The sequence below is a fragment of the Sipha flava genome, unplaced genomic scaffold, assembly GCF_003268045.1.
Source record: "Sipha flava isolate LNK unplaced genomic scaffold, YSA_version1 35a_pilon_pilon, whole genome shotgun sequence".
In the NCBI taxonomy this organism is placed as follows: domain Eukaryota; kingdom Metazoa; phylum Arthropoda; class Insecta; order Hemiptera; family Aphididae; genus Sipha; species Sipha flava.
The window spans coordinates 807,170-824,743 of record NW_020273058.1 but is presented as its reverse complement, the minus strand read 5'-3'; the positions used below and the strand labels follow the sequence as shown (position 1 = coordinate 824,743).

At 25.8% G+C, this 17,574-nt stretch overlaps 2 protein-coding genes across 5 annotated transcripts; one reads left to right on the top strand and one right to left on the bottom strand.

Annotated features, from left to right (window-relative positions):
* Positions 1-1,921: 1,921 nt before the first annotated feature.
* Positions 1,922-12,449, bottom strand: LOC112687634 (hamartin). Of its 4 annotated transcripts, none has more exons than XM_025560459.1 (23): positions 12,099-12,449; positions 11,471-11,589; positions 11,364-11,403; positions 11,157-11,296; positions 10,974-11,091; positions 10,741-10,876; positions 10,555-10,667; positions 10,265-10,451; positions 10,128-10,201; positions 9,601-9,731; positions 8,199-8,344; positions 8,046-8,135; positions 5,411-5,632; positions 5,217-5,303; positions 4,960-5,137; positions 4,651-4,850; positions 4,443-4,569; positions 4,097-4,362; positions 3,893-4,018; positions 3,723-3,824; positions 3,421-3,658; positions 2,833-3,217; positions 1,922-2,088 (listed from the first exon to the last, which is right to left on the bottom strand). In XM_025560459.1, exons 4-23 carry the CDS (start codon positions 11,257-11,259, stop codon positions 2,085-2,087), a joined length of 3,033 nt encoding a protein of 1,010 aa, XP_025416244.1. In that variant the 5' UTR covers positions 11,260-11,296; positions 11,364-11,403; positions 11,471-11,589; positions 12,099-12,449; the 3' UTR covers positions 1,922-2,084. The 4 variants fall into 4 exon arrangements, with proteins under 4 accessions (XP_025416244.1, XP_025416246.1, XP_025416245.1 ...); XM_025560461.1 differs by having other exon boundaries at positions 2,000-2,088; positions 11,364-11,399; XM_025560460.1 differs by lacking the exon at positions 12,099-12,449 and adding an exon at positions 11,667-11,798 and having other exon boundaries at positions 2,000-2,088.
* A 198-nt stretch (positions 12,450-12,647) lies between these two features.
* Positions 12,648-15,920, top strand: LOC112687635 (selenoprotein K-like). The gene is made up of 4 exons (XM_025560463.1): positions 12,648-12,891; positions 14,856-14,937; positions 15,421-15,507; positions 15,757-15,920. Exons 1-4 carry the CDS (start codon positions 12,873-12,875, stop codon positions 15,845-15,847), a joined length of 279 nt encoding a protein of 92 aa, XP_025416248.1. The 5' UTR covers positions 12,648-12,872; the 3' UTR covers positions 15,848-15,920.
* The last annotated feature ends 1,654 nt before the right edge of the window (positions 15,921-17,574 follow it).

Sequence of the window (17,574 nt, the reverse complement as noted above, 5' to 3'; positions counted from 1 at the left end):
AACACTTCAAAGCTATGCGTTATTGGTACCGTTTCAAAACGGTGAACATACAACGCGTATCAATTTGACGAACTGTTACTGTTACAATAGAAATTAAAGCCTTGTTACATGTCGTTTCCATTTTTCTATTTATTATCGAAATAAACTTCAGTGTCGATTTACACTGTGTCGAATAATGTCTCTTCAATTAGCTGCTGCTGCATATATTTATATTCATCTCACACTTAAGAAGAAGAGTAAAAGACAAAGACGATGGTGGACTACGCATTTATACACACAACGGGCAGAAATACTGGATGGAAATACTCTATTAGACGATTTAAAGACTCAAGAAATAAATGGAAAATTTCAAAATTTTATGAGAAATGACGTCAACAGATTTTGATTTGCTAATTATACTTATCGGACATAAAATTGCCAAAAAATAAACAGGTTTAAGAAAACCTATATCAGTACAAGAAAGACTAGCTGTAACCCTTCGATTTCTAGCGACTGGCGAATCATTCAAAATTGTCATCTCCCATTGCAGAAATCCGTCCTGCAATGAAAATAAAATCGTTAAAACATTGCCGCACATCCGAGGATCCTGCCCCAAGACGGAACTTTTACGCGATAACGCTCACAATTAAGTCCACACCGCCTTAACAAATTTTTTTAGATCGAGAAATCTCGAAGTTTTCGAAGAAATACACTGCGGAACGATCGAAGAAGGGACCTCTCAGAACTGTAGAGCAAAAATTAAACAATTAACACTGCAAAATTAAAATCAAATATACAATTTAATAAAAATTGAAATTGTATTTTACATGTTTTGCATTTTTTGATTTTTTTTAGTGCATCTTTGCATGTACCTATATTTTATGATTTAAAATTCTTATAAATGAGGTCTTTAATTATGACAATAATCCGACCCTGCGACTCGGTGACATTTAGTGTCGGCGTGACGGACCAAAAACTGGCCAATGGCATCGTCAGCCGTGTCCGTCTCGTCCAAGTGCTCAAGGACGTCCACCGAATGAGTAAACAAGGTGTTGCCGTCCAACGAAATATATAGCACAATTATTTACATACATACAACCGCATCCATCATCATCGCAGTATAATGTATTATAATGACGTACAATGTGATGGAAACAAGCACGTGGTAGGAGGGGACTGGGTGGGTCAGACTCTATCTTAAATGTACGCAGGCACAGTAAAGGAACACGAGAGAAAATATCAATCAAACAAACAAGTAACATATAAAATAACATTTATTGAAAACATTAATCCATTTACATTTTACATTTAAGGTAAATAGATTTCACGCAAGTTATTTGTTTGTGAAAAAACAATAGTTATGAACAATAATTCAGTGTTCATCGATTAAAATGTTTAATTGAAATTAAAACTTATATAAAATGCTAGTTATAATATTGTTTCACTAAACCATGTTTCGAATAGCCACAAAATATAAAATATTGATTAACCACGTTACAATTATTTTCAAATTTAATTCTTGTTCCATTAAAAACATTTTAGCAATTTAATAAATATATTACAACCCAAAAATATAATCTCTTCATTCGCAATAATGCATTTTATCTCTCTAAAGACTTCTATAATTACATATTTAACATGTGCACAATGTATATGGTTATTAATTTGAAACAATAGTTCATTCAAATTAATTAATTTAAATCATAAATATAAAAATGAATAATTTAAGTAAAAAATACTATGAAGAAAATAATACAATAATTAAATTCAAGTATCAAACAAGACATTTTAATATTTTACTTTATATCATTCAACTAGTTATATGCATATGCTTGTATATAATACAAAATTGTAGTATTTTATACTATATATTCATGAAGTTAAATAGTAACAATATTGTATGAAATAACTTTACTAATGCCACAATTAAAAAATATTAACATTTAAACTTAAAAACAATTAGTGTTGGAAAATAAATTTATAGTTAATGTAAATAATAATTATTCAATGAAAATTTAGGCATTAATTAATTGAAGTATCCTTGTATACAGAACACTAAAATCCATTTTATTAATGATGTTATGTGTCCAATTGAGATCAAATTTTTACCTGAAAACAGATTAAAATGGATTAGAATTACATGAATAATGATGAAATTTGTAAAACGTTTAAATTATTTTTAATATGTCAAAGAAAATATTGAATTTTTTTTCTATATTTAAGTACACAAACATTGATCGATAAAATATAATAAAATTTCAATAATGAGCAATAAATTCATATATATATTTTATGTTTCCTCAAAGTTATTGTAATTGGGCACGCTCGTTTAATCATAATAAATATAGTTTTTATTACTTATCAACAATAGTCAACCATACTTACAACACAAATATTTTTTAAAGCTATTGAATTTAACTGTTGTTTTTATTAAATATTTTCTAAATCAAGGATTAAGGAAATTTTTACTAAGGAGTTAAATATAAACAAGAACTACTATTATTGATATAAATAGTAATTTGTACAAAATTTAAAAATATAATAAACATTTTTTCTTTAATATCATTTGCAATCAGGTGTTTTATTTGTTCAACATGTCATCATAGTTAAAACAAAAAATATAAAACATACAAATTAACATCACCTAAGAACAATGAGAGGATTAATATTGAATACATAACAATAAATTATGTATTACAATGAAAAATTCCAGGAATTATTTTAATAATTAATACATTAAATGACCAGTATTTTATCAATTATAAATATATATTAATACTTTATATAATTATAAGTCAAATTATCATGCTGAACACAGTACATCCAATAACAATAATAATAATTTGTATTTACTTTGGAGTTAAAACAGAGGCGTCATCACAATTTCCTTCATCCACCATCATACTAAGCCTAAATTTTGCATCTTGATCACTAACTGAAGCATTTGAGTCAACCATAACCATGTCAGAACTAAATTTAGGTAAGTCTTCAAGAAATTTTTTCTTAAAATACTCTTCTTCCTTATTTTCTTCATACTGACATTTCATTTCTTTCAAAACCCTACATTCTTCTTTTAATGCAGATAGTTGTTTATTACATTGTTCTTTTATCAACTCTATTTCATTTTTATCTTTTTGCATACAAGCATCCTTAGTATTTAATTTCACTTCTAGATCAGCAATGCGAGCATTAGATGCTTCCAATAATGCAGACTTATGATACAACATGTCTTGAAGCTCTGTAAACAAAAATGTACCATCAATAAATTAATATTGAACAACATAATTAAAGTATATTTCATATTTTACTGAAAAAAAAAACATTTAATTTAATGAAATATTAAAGGTTAAGATAATTTAAGTAAAGTTTAAAATGGTATTAAAAGCATATATTTAAATTATTAATTATTTATCAAAATGTATTATTTTCCCTCAAACATACCATTTAAATTATGTTTGTATGATTCTTGACTCAACATAGCATTAGTGGCATCATACCTAAGAGCATTTACATGAGTAACTACATCTCGCTGTCGAGATTGTATCTCACCACACATGACTAGTTCGCGTTGCAAATTTGTCACTGTATTTTTTAGTTCTTTACTAATATCAGCTGCAGCTTGCACAATAGTTAATTCACTTAAAGTATTGAACAGCTCTGCTTTAGTTTCAGATAATTGCTACAAATATAACAACAATAACATTAATCTTCAAAGAAAAATAAATTATCATTATCAAACTAACTTTAGTAACATCAGCAGTCTTTACTCTCTCCCCATTATAAAGTTGGTCTAATTTTAAGCAATTGTTCTTAGCTTCTTTAGTTTCCTCTTGATATTTTAAACACTAAATTATTAGCAAGTAATAAATTAATTAGATTAAAGCAACAATTACTATAATAAACACATTCTAACTTCATTTTGCCAATGTGATACACTATCTTTAAGTTCATTAACTTGCTTTAATGAGTTTTGTCTGAATTTCTCAAATCCTGATGTTACTTGCTCCAGTTCAACCTGTAGCATCAAAACCTGATCTTTCTGAAAATACATTTTAATGCATGGTTTATAAAAGTAAAATAATTTATTTTTATTTTTAATATTTAATAAATTACTTACTAAAGCTGAATTATGTTCATCAAGTGCTCGACTACTTCGCGATTTACCTAAAAGTCTCCGGTTACGTTCAGCATGAACTTCCCTACGGTTACGTTCAAATTGTAATTGTAAAGTCAACAAGGTGATTTGATCTTGAAGTAATTTAATATCATCACAAGATTGTGCAGTTTGACGATGATGAAGTACTATAGACGATGTCCGTACATACTTTTCAATTAAAGATAAAGATTCATCCTCTTGACTATTGTTTTGTTGACTTTTAATGCCTGTAATAAAAATGAAAATTGTTTAGCTAATATAATAAAATATGAAGAAAAATGTCTAAATAAGGTAATTTAAAACCTACTACTGTTTGGATCATTATATGCAGGAAATATACTGTAAAACAAATGTTCATAAGGTAAAATATGTTCTGTTTGAGTAGACACAGTCAGTACTCTAGTTTCATGATTATCTACTTTTAGATTATTTTCCTATAAAAAAATAAAATAAAAAAATGTATGTTTTTTAATAAATTTAATTAAAATGAACAATAAAAATGTCAATAAACTTACTGGTACTTCCCTAGTATGGCCATTACTAATGTTTATATCATCTCCATGGTCTTCTTCAGTTTCTTCTTGTAACGGTGAAGTACCAGAAGAAATACTACTTCCATTTGTTTTTTTTATTTCAGGGCATGAATTTGCACGTCTAACACTACTGAGCAATGAAAATTCTGGCCCTTTCTTAGGACTACTTCCTGTACTTTGTCCTAAAATAATTATTTTATTTTACACTATAAACTTAAATAGATGTTATTCTTCAATACTATATGGAGAACTAATGAAGAAAAAAAAATTAAATAAATATAATGTTTATACCAGTATCATTAACAGTCTTCTCTGGAGTACATTGACTATGATAACGTCTTCTCGTTCGAACAGTTTTTACAAATTCTTTTAATGAAGTAGAATCAGGCATATGCAATCCCCCCTCAAAATTTTGACAGGGTGATCCATTACTCTGTTGATCACATTCAATAGCATCTTCGTCTCCAGTCTTGTAAACATTAATAGATTGTTAGTAAATGAACATTTTTGAAAACCAATTTTGAATATAATATTTGATTCATTGTTACTTGTATTATTTCGGGATTATTTGTTGATTGAATTTGAGCCAACATTCTGATTTCTGGACTATAATCATCTTTACTTGTTTCAGTGATCTGAAATAATGAGTTATAGTATTTAAATTATGAAATAAAAGAGATCTTTATAATAATAAATAACATTTTACTATCACTATTTGTTTTGTAGTTTGGCCTAATTCTACCTGATTACGTTCCATTATCATTCTGTCCATTCTACGGACAAGTGCTTGTGATTGGATGTCTTCTGAAGGAAAAACAAACCCTTCTTTTTTCAATGGTGAACTAGGTTGAGAATTTGGTGTTGATGAATTACGTTTAGATAAATTTTCTAAGCCAAATGAATTCAATGCTCTGACTACTGTAGAATTTATAGATGGCAACCTTGATTGTTGATATATAACATCCTTTCAACATTGTTTGGAATAAGTCAAAATACATGTACTTTGCAACGTAAATAAAGCGATAGAAGAAACAATGTTTAGAAGAATTACAGTCACCATAACAAATAATGCTTATTTTTTTTTTTTTTTTTTTTGATAAATTATAGATATATAATAAAATCAAAATTAAATAGAAATCATGTTTAAAACTAGGCCATATTTTTTAATGAGATTTTGATAAAAGAATATTTTAATTTTTAATATAATGCAATAAAAAAATAATTAGTATCCTACTTTTGACTGTACATTTAGTATTCAACTTAAAATTTAAAAAATATATTAATAAAAATAATTCATAACCACAGAAAAGTAAAATAAAACTAATAATGAATAAGTACATATAGTTTCTAATTTTTAAAATCAATTCAGACATTAAACTAAATAAACCAAGGAACATAATGAACAAGAACCCTATTAAAGAAAAAAATAATATTTCATTCTCATGATATTATGAAATAATGAGTTACATAATATTATGATTTATAATAAATTGTAAAGCTAAAAATATAACAATTATGATACGAATCAACATAATTTGGTTGGTATAATGTATTGGTATACAGCAGTAAATCAAATTAATTAATAAAAGCACACATACAAAATAGTTGAAAACTCAAAGTATTTAAAGTATTAATAACAAATATCTGAAGTTAGTTAAAAAGAATGTTCAGCACTCAAAACAGTGTTGCTACATATTGAAAAATAAAGCTAATTATAAATTCCTATATTTTTCATTATATTAAAAATAATTATTATATGAATTTAGAAATTCTAAAAAGAAAAAGATTTAGTTTAAAAAAAAAACAATGTAAAACTACTAATGAATCAATAAAATTATAAAATATATACTATAAAATATATTATATCATAAAAAAAATACACAAAGGAAACACAATTATAGATATGATCAATCAAAACAGCTTATTCATTTTTAATTTCATTGATTTGCAAATTCTTAACTTAACAATATATGATGTTTAGTTTTGGAGTATACAGAGGACAAAATATCTTAGTTTGGTTGTTGTAGATTTCTTCCCATAATCAACACAACACCAAAATCAAACAATAAATTACTATTTATCTTGACAACTAGTAAAATCTTAACTAAGCTAAGATTTATAGAGTGCCAGTCTTAAGGTGTCTAGTAGTCTATTATAAATTTAAATAAAATATGTCCAACACGTCAATAGCTAGTTACAATATCACTTGTAAATTATTCAAATTTCTGATTGCTTATTCTAAAGTTAACATTACGTACAATTATACAATATTACAAGACAACATACAGAAAACAAGATGTTTTTTTAATAGTAAAAATAATAATACTGATCTACAATTAATATATACATTGAAACCTCTAAGTACCAGACACTTTTGGTCGCTAAAACTTTGTCCACTATTCAGAAATGTCTACTATTTAGAGCAATGGTTTTCAACCTTTTTAACAATGCAGCACACTTCATCTCCAACAAAATTTTCATGGCACACCAATCCATATATTATGTGAATCATATTATATATATATATATGTATACTATTTACAGTCTACTCTATTAGAGGTTTATTTATTGTGAAATAAATTAATACAATCGATCGATCAAGATGGCTGCGAAGGACATACTTACAATAAATAATATTATATATATCTACGATTAGTTCGATCAGTTTTCATCTCGAATATCAATAATAAGCTGGTAAATACATACTTATGAAACAATTTATCGCAGCACACTTAAAGGGCGCTTATGACATACCAATGTGCCATAGCACAACAGTTGGGAACCACTGATTTAAAGGGAGGAATTTTATTTTTATTAAATTAAAATATAAATGAGAATAATGTTACTTTTACATTAATTAAATACATACATCTTACAAATTAACATTTATAAGAAAAATATGTTTGTATTCACATCACAAACAATTAAATACTAATATGAAAACGCAATGGTCACAGCATTGCATCGATACAATAATATTCCAATGACTATTGACTTTTATTCAAACATTTCACAATCATTCTTAATTTACAGTAAAAATTATTAATTTTGAAAACTCAAATGTCGATTAATTAGTGTCCCATACTTAGAGGTTCCTACAAAAAAAGTAGTGAAAATATCCCCATTCCCGAAAAAAATATCCATAATTTGGAGGTATCCATTAAAGAAGGTTTCACTATAAAAGTATAGTGTTCTATATTCATTTACAAATTTTAAGACGTTCAGATTTACAGATTTACAAAAAGGTAAATATAACAGTAATATAAATAAGTATTAGTAAATTTCAGTTGAACAGCCAAAATGCATGATAAACTTTATAGGTTAAAACTAACTTATAAGCAATTTATAAAACAAACAATAACCAAATAAATATTTACCCTGATAGGAGTAGTCTCAGGAGTTGCTTCAATAGCAGCTTCAGGAGGTGAATGTTCGTTATGATTGAAAAGTGAAGCATTATAATATGTCTAAAAATGTATTAAATAATGTTCTATAATTGCTAATATTTAATCACTTTTTCATTATTTTACCTGTATATTAGGAGTAGTAGGCATTGATTTAACACTATCTTTATGAAACTCTCCACAACTTAACATTGGACTCCATAATTCTTTATCTCTGATACTATTTACACTGATAATATCCCCAGTAGCTCCGATACTTGATTTTAACACATCTAAAAAAAAATTAAATAATATCTCATTAAAAGTATCTAATTATGAAATAATATTCAATGTTTGAATATCAATTAATTTTTTTAAGTCAACTTGGGACAATTTTTTTCAATATTATTTTTAAAAATAATTTTTCAATTAGTAGATAATACCTAATACCTATAAATATTTTTTTTATATAAATAAAATTTAACTTATGAGGTTTTATTTAGATATCAGATAGGTGTATCGCTCTCTTGGGATTTGGTTTTTTTTATATTTAGTATATCATTGGCCCACCAACACCTATCTGCAAATTTTATATAATTATTATAAAATAAATTTGAAGTCAATAAACCAATACATTTATATCTTTTTTTAAATAAATTTCTATTAAAGTGTGTTAATATTATTAATACATTAACATTATTATAAATTTATACCAATAATCTGCAAGTATATTTTATATTGTATATATATAATATACATTGATGCTCACGGGAGGGAGTTGCCTTTATTTTCACCTCCCCTACTCTTGACAATCATGTATAATTGCCACTAGTAGATATAACAGTTAAACAACAAGCATTATTAATTATTTTATCAATATTAATTAATATATGAAAGGTTTTTTTGAAACTATTAAAATTAACTATATCTTTATAGCCTGCGGGTATAAATAGTTTAATATAAATTGACAAAAGTTAAAGAAATAAGAGCTGGAGATTAAAAAAATGCATGAGAAGTTTTATAAAATTCTAAAAATCTTTATATTAATCTCTCCTCTGCAATAGCCAATTAATAAATATCATACATCATTTTGATTTTTGTGCAAAATGAAATATATTCATTGTTTATATATTATATAGTATTGATTTATTGATTTAAAATTTATTTTAAATAAATATATATTTATTAATACGTTTCTGAGACGAAGGTGAATAATGGAGAATTAAACATTTTTCGATTACAGAAAAACGCCACTGCGCAGTTTCCGTTATCCCACGCCGTGTTTTGATTAGCTCCCCACTTTACAATCACGATAACGCGACGTTAAGCATTCTGATTGGCTCCCATTTTATATGGCTGTAATGTGATACATCGTTGCAAAACTGGTTTGCCTATGATATGCGTCAGAATAGAAGGGGTATTACTGACTACGCCCACCTGCGCGAACTATTGTATTTTAACGTGAACTGGGTTTAAGTGATAAAATATTCGTAAGAACACATAATAATTAATATAAATGTTTTAAAATACATATCAAATTAAAAATTACCAAGTGCTGACGAAAAACTTGATCCAGTATTAGCCCAAGTTGAAGCATTTTGGTAACATTTATCCCCATTTTCTAATAACGTATATCTTGTGCATTCCATTACAACATCATGTTGTTCCATTTTCTTCCACCTGTTGATAAAAATATGCAAATCTAATGAACAATAATGAACAAATTTAAAAATAATTCTAAATTATATTATACCAAATAAGGAAGTTCAAAATAAATTGCATAAAATATAAAAATAATTGTATTTATTAATGTTTGTTTTATAAGCGTACAAATGTAATGTATGTAATAATGTATTAATATAAAGCTTATAAAACCTCTACAGTTACAAATATCGGAAGAAATTAATTTTCAAAGTATAATAATGAAAAATATGTTAGTTAAAAAAAATGTATTTCTGATAGTTATGATATTTTATACTATTAAAGAAATTGTACTGTAAAACATAAGTGTATTTTAAGACAAAAAGAACTTTTATTACAATAATATTATGATAAAATAATTTATATTATACATACCTATTTGTTGATGTTTCCACATCTTTGCAACTAATAATTAGACTTGGATGCATACGCATTGTTTCTACCATAGGCTAAATAAAAAAAAAAATTTAAAAATTATAGTAATATAATTAATATTATCAAATATTACTTACTTTAATCGTATGAGTGAAAACTAAATTGTTATCAGCTACACTATATTGTTGCTTCAGATATAACACAAATGAACATGGATACATACTATACAACTGAACAAATAATACATACAACGATATCCGAAGATGGAATAAATGTATTTCTGGAACTCTATTTTTTTGTGAAGTATTCCATGCAGCCAATCGACTAAAAATATTTAAAAACATTCAAAGATGGTAAATTAATATAAATTAAATTATTAGTTTAAATTAATAATTTAAATATGGTAAACAAATTAAATAATATGTACCTAAATCCTTCAAAAATTTCTGGTAGAAAAGAAGAAATTAGTGCAGGAATGACAGTCAATAGAACATTTAGAACAAGCAAAGCACTAGTTATTGGTATTATTTCACTTTCCGTCTAAATAAATAATGATAAATTAATAAATTAACAATATAAATTATACTACTATAATAATTATAATTATTCATACCTTTAAAAGTTTAATTAATTCTTTGAGTAAATTATGGTTTGTTATATTAATTAACCATGTTGGTTGCCTTTTTACTACATGGCCCAGTAAAGTAAGTGCTTGAAGACGATTTCCTCTTTGTAAGCCCTCACCAAGTCTAAATACAATATTTCAAGTATTTAGATAAAAAGAACAAATAAACATTGACAATCAATAAATAATGAAAACAATAATTGATAATCATTATAACATACTTATCAAAAAGATGTTTGTCATGTGGTTCTCTAACAGCAACTAATACTTCTACAGCTCTTTGTGATCCCGTTGACATAAAATAATCATACATTCCATTCAATAGCCATGGCTCTCGTGCTATTAATAATGATCATAATTTTAGTTTATAGATTAGTACTTACATTTTTGTTTAAGTTTCTTACTATTATTAAATTGTTCATGAAACTTATGTTTTACATCTTCTACTTCTTTTGGATGGTTGGATTCTAATGCAGTGAACAGTTCCATTACCTCCATAGACATCATTTTTCCAATTGTACATTCTATGTTTATTTTACTACAACTAAAACAAAATTAAAACTTAATTACACATATTTATTAATTATAAGACGGTTCAAAAGATAACTTACATAATAGCTGTCAGTCAACTTCAAGTAAAATATATTCTATCTAGAATAACATTAAAATATAATACATACATATAGTTATTTATGAACACATTTAAACTTAAAAATACCTTATGATTCAAGTATGAAAACATACACTTCAGAAAAATTCATTTTTGCTATTCTTTTTGATTTTTTTGTCGTCTTAAGAACTGCATTGTCATAAGCTAGAAACAGTAAGCCGTTTGATCTGAAAAAAAAAGTTCACAAATTACTAACATTCAAATGCATACAGCGACATTTTATTAATAATAATATGTGCTATACATTTACATGGAGAATAACATTACACTTGTTCATGTGGATTATACAATTATGATAACTAAATATAATTATCAAATTATGATAGGCTTTATTAATAATAACAAATGCATACAAATACTACGAACATGTTTATTTAAAAATCTATCTCCTAATTATATAAACAAGTCCGTCCACCATGCTAAACAGTACACTGTGTACTTATCTACTCAATGATTATCTCATAAATAACAATAATAATAATAATAATAATAATAATAGTAATAGTAAAAGTTGGAAAAAAATTTAAGAATAAACGTAAATGGCACATTATAATTCGACGATGCTAAACGTCAATTCACTATGTGCCGCGGATTAATTGGAACAGTAGTAAATTAGGTAAAATACGAGAACGACCAACGCACGAGTATTGCGTACAAATACTATTCCAGAACTCACCAAGATTTTGATTGGAATTTTCGACAGATTTTACGGATTTGTCAGCGAACAGAAAACGAGTGGCGAAATACGATTCAATTTTATTTTATAATTATTTTTTTTTGAAACTTTCCCGTGTCCAGATCAAATTTAAAAAAAGAGTCGTGAACGGAGTCGTAAGTTTACGACAAGTTGTTCGGCGATGAACAACAGAAAATAATGGTAAGTGACGACAAAAAAAAATGAAATGCCTTCATTTTCTCTTGTCAATCGCCGTACGTTTAACGCGAGTTTTGTAATTTGTAATTAACTATATATATATACATAAATACATATTACGGCACGACCATACATGTAAAATGTATACACCTATACATGTCGGGTTTAATAATTAATATTATTAAAAACGTTGATAACGGGCACAATGCATCCAACTGAAGTCGATCAGATGTTTGGCTTTTTCAAGGTCGGCCGTCGCCGACGGCTGGTCAATTCATTTACGTGGCATTGATAACGGACGGACGGACGCCTCCGTATCTGTGGGTTTTTTTTTTTGATAAGGTACGTATTGCAATATCCGTAGTCGACCCACGGTTGATAATAATAAAAACAACACGTCAGTTCGAGACGTTTGCATTGCGTAGCTAGTTTGTCGTCGTTGTTGTCCGTGTGCTTCTGGCGGCCGGAAGTGATCTCTGTAGTGGGCTATTGGCTCTCCACTCCGTGGCGAACGCGAAAACTGTTTTACGCTAACTACTCATTACCGGAAATTTGTTTCAAGAACGCCCGAGCGAAATGGTTTACGTATCTCAAAGTAAGTTGTAAACGACGTATGGTACAGATATAATCATTGCTTTGAGCTGTACGACAATAATTTTCGATTGTGTCTGCCAATAGTGGGGTGGTAACGGGTGCATGCAATTGCAATCGCGCTAGCCCTAGTAATATATGGTAGAGATGGGTACCAACAACTTCCTATTTTATTTATAATACATCTACTAGTAATCACCACAGATCAGTATTCATAATTATATGACAAAACTGTAGGTCAATTTTATACAGAGCACAGAAAAAATACAGTTTAATGAGAGCCCGTTATTCTTGTAAGGGTGGGTGGGCAATTTTATATAGTTGTGTCAGGGTCTGAGATTTTGTCACCATGTCACTGTCCATCGATTTTTCTTCTAAATCTGATCATCCTAAGCAGTGCTGGATTACCCAATAGGCAGAGTAGGCGCCCGTCTTAGGCCCTCACTCATTTAAGAGGCCCTGTGAAAACGGAAAACTAAATTTTTTTATTTAATTATACCATATTTTATTTACGAATTTATAGGACAAAAGTCATTATAAAATATAAGATATATTAAGTTGTAGGTATTATATGCAGAAAAAAAAATAAAGTTATTTTGAAAAAAATAGAAGTAATATAATAATTCATTCATTTTTCTTGCAAATAAAGATATTTAATAACTATGATTTTATTTATTAATAATAGTTGGTTATTATTAAAGCTATTTATTTTAATTATTGGATAGTGATGTTAAAGATGTATTTAAAAAATAATTTTGTAGGGCCCAAAATTTTAATTGTCTAGGAGCCCACAAATGTTTAATCCGGTATTGGTCCTAAGTTTACTAGACACATTTTATTTCTTAAATGGTTAATTCTGGCTATAAAGAGATTCATTTTTAATATCTAGAAGTAGTAGAAAAATCATTTCTTTCCATGATCAATACTTATCTACTTCAAATAATTAATTATTTATAATCTTCACTATTACCAAAATGAAATCAATTATTAATATACACTATAATTTACAAAACTGTTGAATATTTAAAATAGTTTTTTTGTATCTTTCTAAATTCTAAGTTTGTTTTGCATACCTGTTTATAATTTTGGTTTTTTTCGAACAATACAAACAATTTGTTATCACCCAAGTTGTAATGTACTGAATGTAGATAAGGTATATTGCTGTGTCAACTAAACTTGCAAGTCTCTAAAAATAATTTAAAAAATAAAAATACTATTAAATCAAATTATATAATGTACTTTACACAAGTAATATATGGTCACTACAATTATTTTGTTTGGAATTATAGTGTTGAACTCAATATTTTCTTCTATACATATGATTAATTGTATTGTTATTATTTCATTTTGAATAAAAAAAAATTATGCTATTTAAAACAATGCTTAATTTAACAAAGTTTTAAGGAAACCTAAAAATATTAGCTTTAGTGTATAATGTATTAAAATTTCTTATTAATTTTCACATAACATTTTTAAAAATATGCTTTATGTACTTAAAATTACAAATAATTAATATTTTCCAACCGTAGTATTTGAAATCTAACTTCATCATTAGTTGTGGGAAATGTGAATCTATAAATAAAAAATATAAACTTTAAAATTATTTTAAATTACATTAATAATTTACTTGTAAAATAATTAACTACAACTTGCAATAACTTATATATATAAAATGAATTAATTATAAAAACAAATAGGGTACTATTGAATTATACTTATGCAATTATTTTAATAGTAATTTGAGTTATATTATTTATAAAAAAATGTAATGAGTTATATTCATAAAGTTTGTTATCAAAATCACTTAAAGTTTATACCATCTTATTCATGCAACTATACTTTTAGGACATGCACTTAATAATAATTTAAATTTTCTTAGTATAGGTGAATGATTAAAATTATGCATTCATGTTTTTATTGTCTGACACTGAATGTTTTATATAAATATTAATTTATTTTATGTTTCAGGTGGAAGTTTACAAGAAACAGTCCCAATAAAGAAAAAAATTATTGACTCATTTTGGGGTGTAATAAACTTTGTTTCATTCTTGTAAGTGTTTCAAATTATTAACTATTTCCGTTAAAGATATTTTTTTGCAATATATCAAGTATTTATTTAAATTACTTAAACTATTGATTCATTGCTTATTAAGCATTAATTTAGCATTTTTCAATTTGAAAAATATAATGTAGTTTTTGAAAAATAATTATATTTTAATTCTTATAAATGTTGTGCATATAATGGAAATTAATATTGCAGTATTTTAAGCTATTTTCTGTTTCTCTTTACTATAATTATTCAAAGTTGAAATAACAATACATGTTTATGAAGAGTCATACCATATAGCTAATCTTTCTAATTTAATATTTGTTATCTACCTACACATTTTTTTTTTTTTTTTTGATTTATCAACTATTTATCTTTAGCTGGTTAAATAATTGTTGATTAGTAATGTTTAATTTTTAATGAGCCAAATTATAATATATATTCTTAAACACTGATTTTCATAAAAATTAAAAAAATTTTTTACAGTTTTCAAAGCTTAGTAAGGCCTGACTCAACTAGATGGGGTAATCAATATTCGGTTACATACAGACGGCCAGGTTCTTCTAGTAGTGGGTAAGCATAATAATAAATAAGTTTTAGTAAATAATATTAATAATTAAATAAGTTTAAAGTTCTTAAATCCATATTTTCATTGTTCAAATATTTTTGTTATAGAAAGTTATTAACTATTAGCTTAAATGTAATTCATAAAAATTAGTTCCACCTCAGTTCATATAACATCAATAATAGAATTGTTAGAAATACTATTTGTTACTTAATTCTTTGGCAACATTTTAATATAAAACGTTTTTATTATTGTAGGACTCTGAGACCACAAAGACGTTTTGGTGGATTTGGACCTAGTACTCCAGCTCCACCTCCACCATCGACATGTAGTAGCTGCATGGGATAAATACATTTTACATTTTAATTTGATATTAATAAAATCTTAACTATAAAATTCTCTAATAAAAATAATCTAGTCCAATTTCAAGTGAAAATATTAATCATCAAATATTATTTTAGTTGTAAAAACATAGCTTCCAAAAATAATAAATATGTGAAATACAGTGAAACCTCTTGTTAAAAAATTTGATAATTCTTTTAAATTTGTTAAATATAATACAAATGTTTTTATTGGAAAAAATCTATACAAATAATAATATTTTTAATAATTATATTGTAATTTTATAATATAAATCATTATAATTTAGTGTTATAGGTAAATTATAATCCATGATGGTGTCAAAAGCTCTTATTTACAAAATTTGATTTTGCACACTTGATAGCTCCAAATACAATTATAAAATTTATTCATTAAATATAAATATTTTAACAACTAAAATGCTATAGTTCTATGAAAATATTTGTTATGTTGAGTTTTTTGAAATAGAAGATCAATTATATTTTTTAAAGAGGAAGTAAATTTCATGATAATTAATAATTATGAACCTTTAATTAAATTAAAATGGACCAGTACTTTTAGGTTAAATAGATTTTAATACTTAAATTAAGACATATTGATCCTTATATATATTTTTATCTAATAAAAAAATTGTTTATTATTACTTTGTTTATTTGTTAAATATACATATTATTTGATAAGATTATTATTTATATATATATAAAACTGCATTTTTTTACTATAAGACAATTTATCTTATAATAATACAATCACTAAAACTACTGTGTTAAATTACAAGTTGTTTGATTGAACACTACCTCAAAGGTGTTTGTACAGTTAATTCCTCATATTCAATAACTAATCAAATTTTTTATTCTCCTCCTATAGATGATACAATATATATATCGTACATCCATGTCAAAACAATAACAACTCAAAAATTTGGTTTTTTTTAGTTAAACATATATTCGGATTCTACAAAAGAAATTACATAAATCAACAAAACAGGTTTATCTTTATTTTTAATATTCTCCGTCGGATGGCAATGTAAGTACATTTTATTGAATGAATGATACCGAGGTACCACCATCGAAACCGACATTCCAGAAAAAAGCGTTTTTTTGAGTTGTTATTATTTTGATATAGGTGTGCGATAAAGTAATCACATGAAATCTGGATAATCTAATTATTAAGTTATTAACATAACATAATAATAATAATATTATGTTATTAAGTTATTAAAATATATTTTATTAAATATGTATTTGACAACAATTTAAATTGGCTATCATTGGTAAACAATTTGTGGAACTTTTATTATAATTTAACTTCAGAGTAGAAAACTTGTCTATTTATTAGACTTGTGTTCTTGTATCATTATGCTCATACAACTGTTGTTATTTCAGACAAAATTGTATGTACCAATCAACTTAAAAAGTGCAATTTAAATTTAAATAATTTTGGGTTGATTATATAACCACATGTGGTTGTGGAAAGACTGCCCATGTAACATGTAACACATGAATACCACTTCACAATGTCAAATCAATATGATTTAATTTTCAAACATTTAGTACTTACAAGTTAACTATAATGATAATAACACATTGAAATATGTATTGTTTTATTTATTTGTTTATTATTTAAACTCAAAATCAACATCCAATAACTATGTACAAAAAAATGTATAAAACAATATTATTTAACAAAAACTAATTGTTCTTAATAAGATTTAT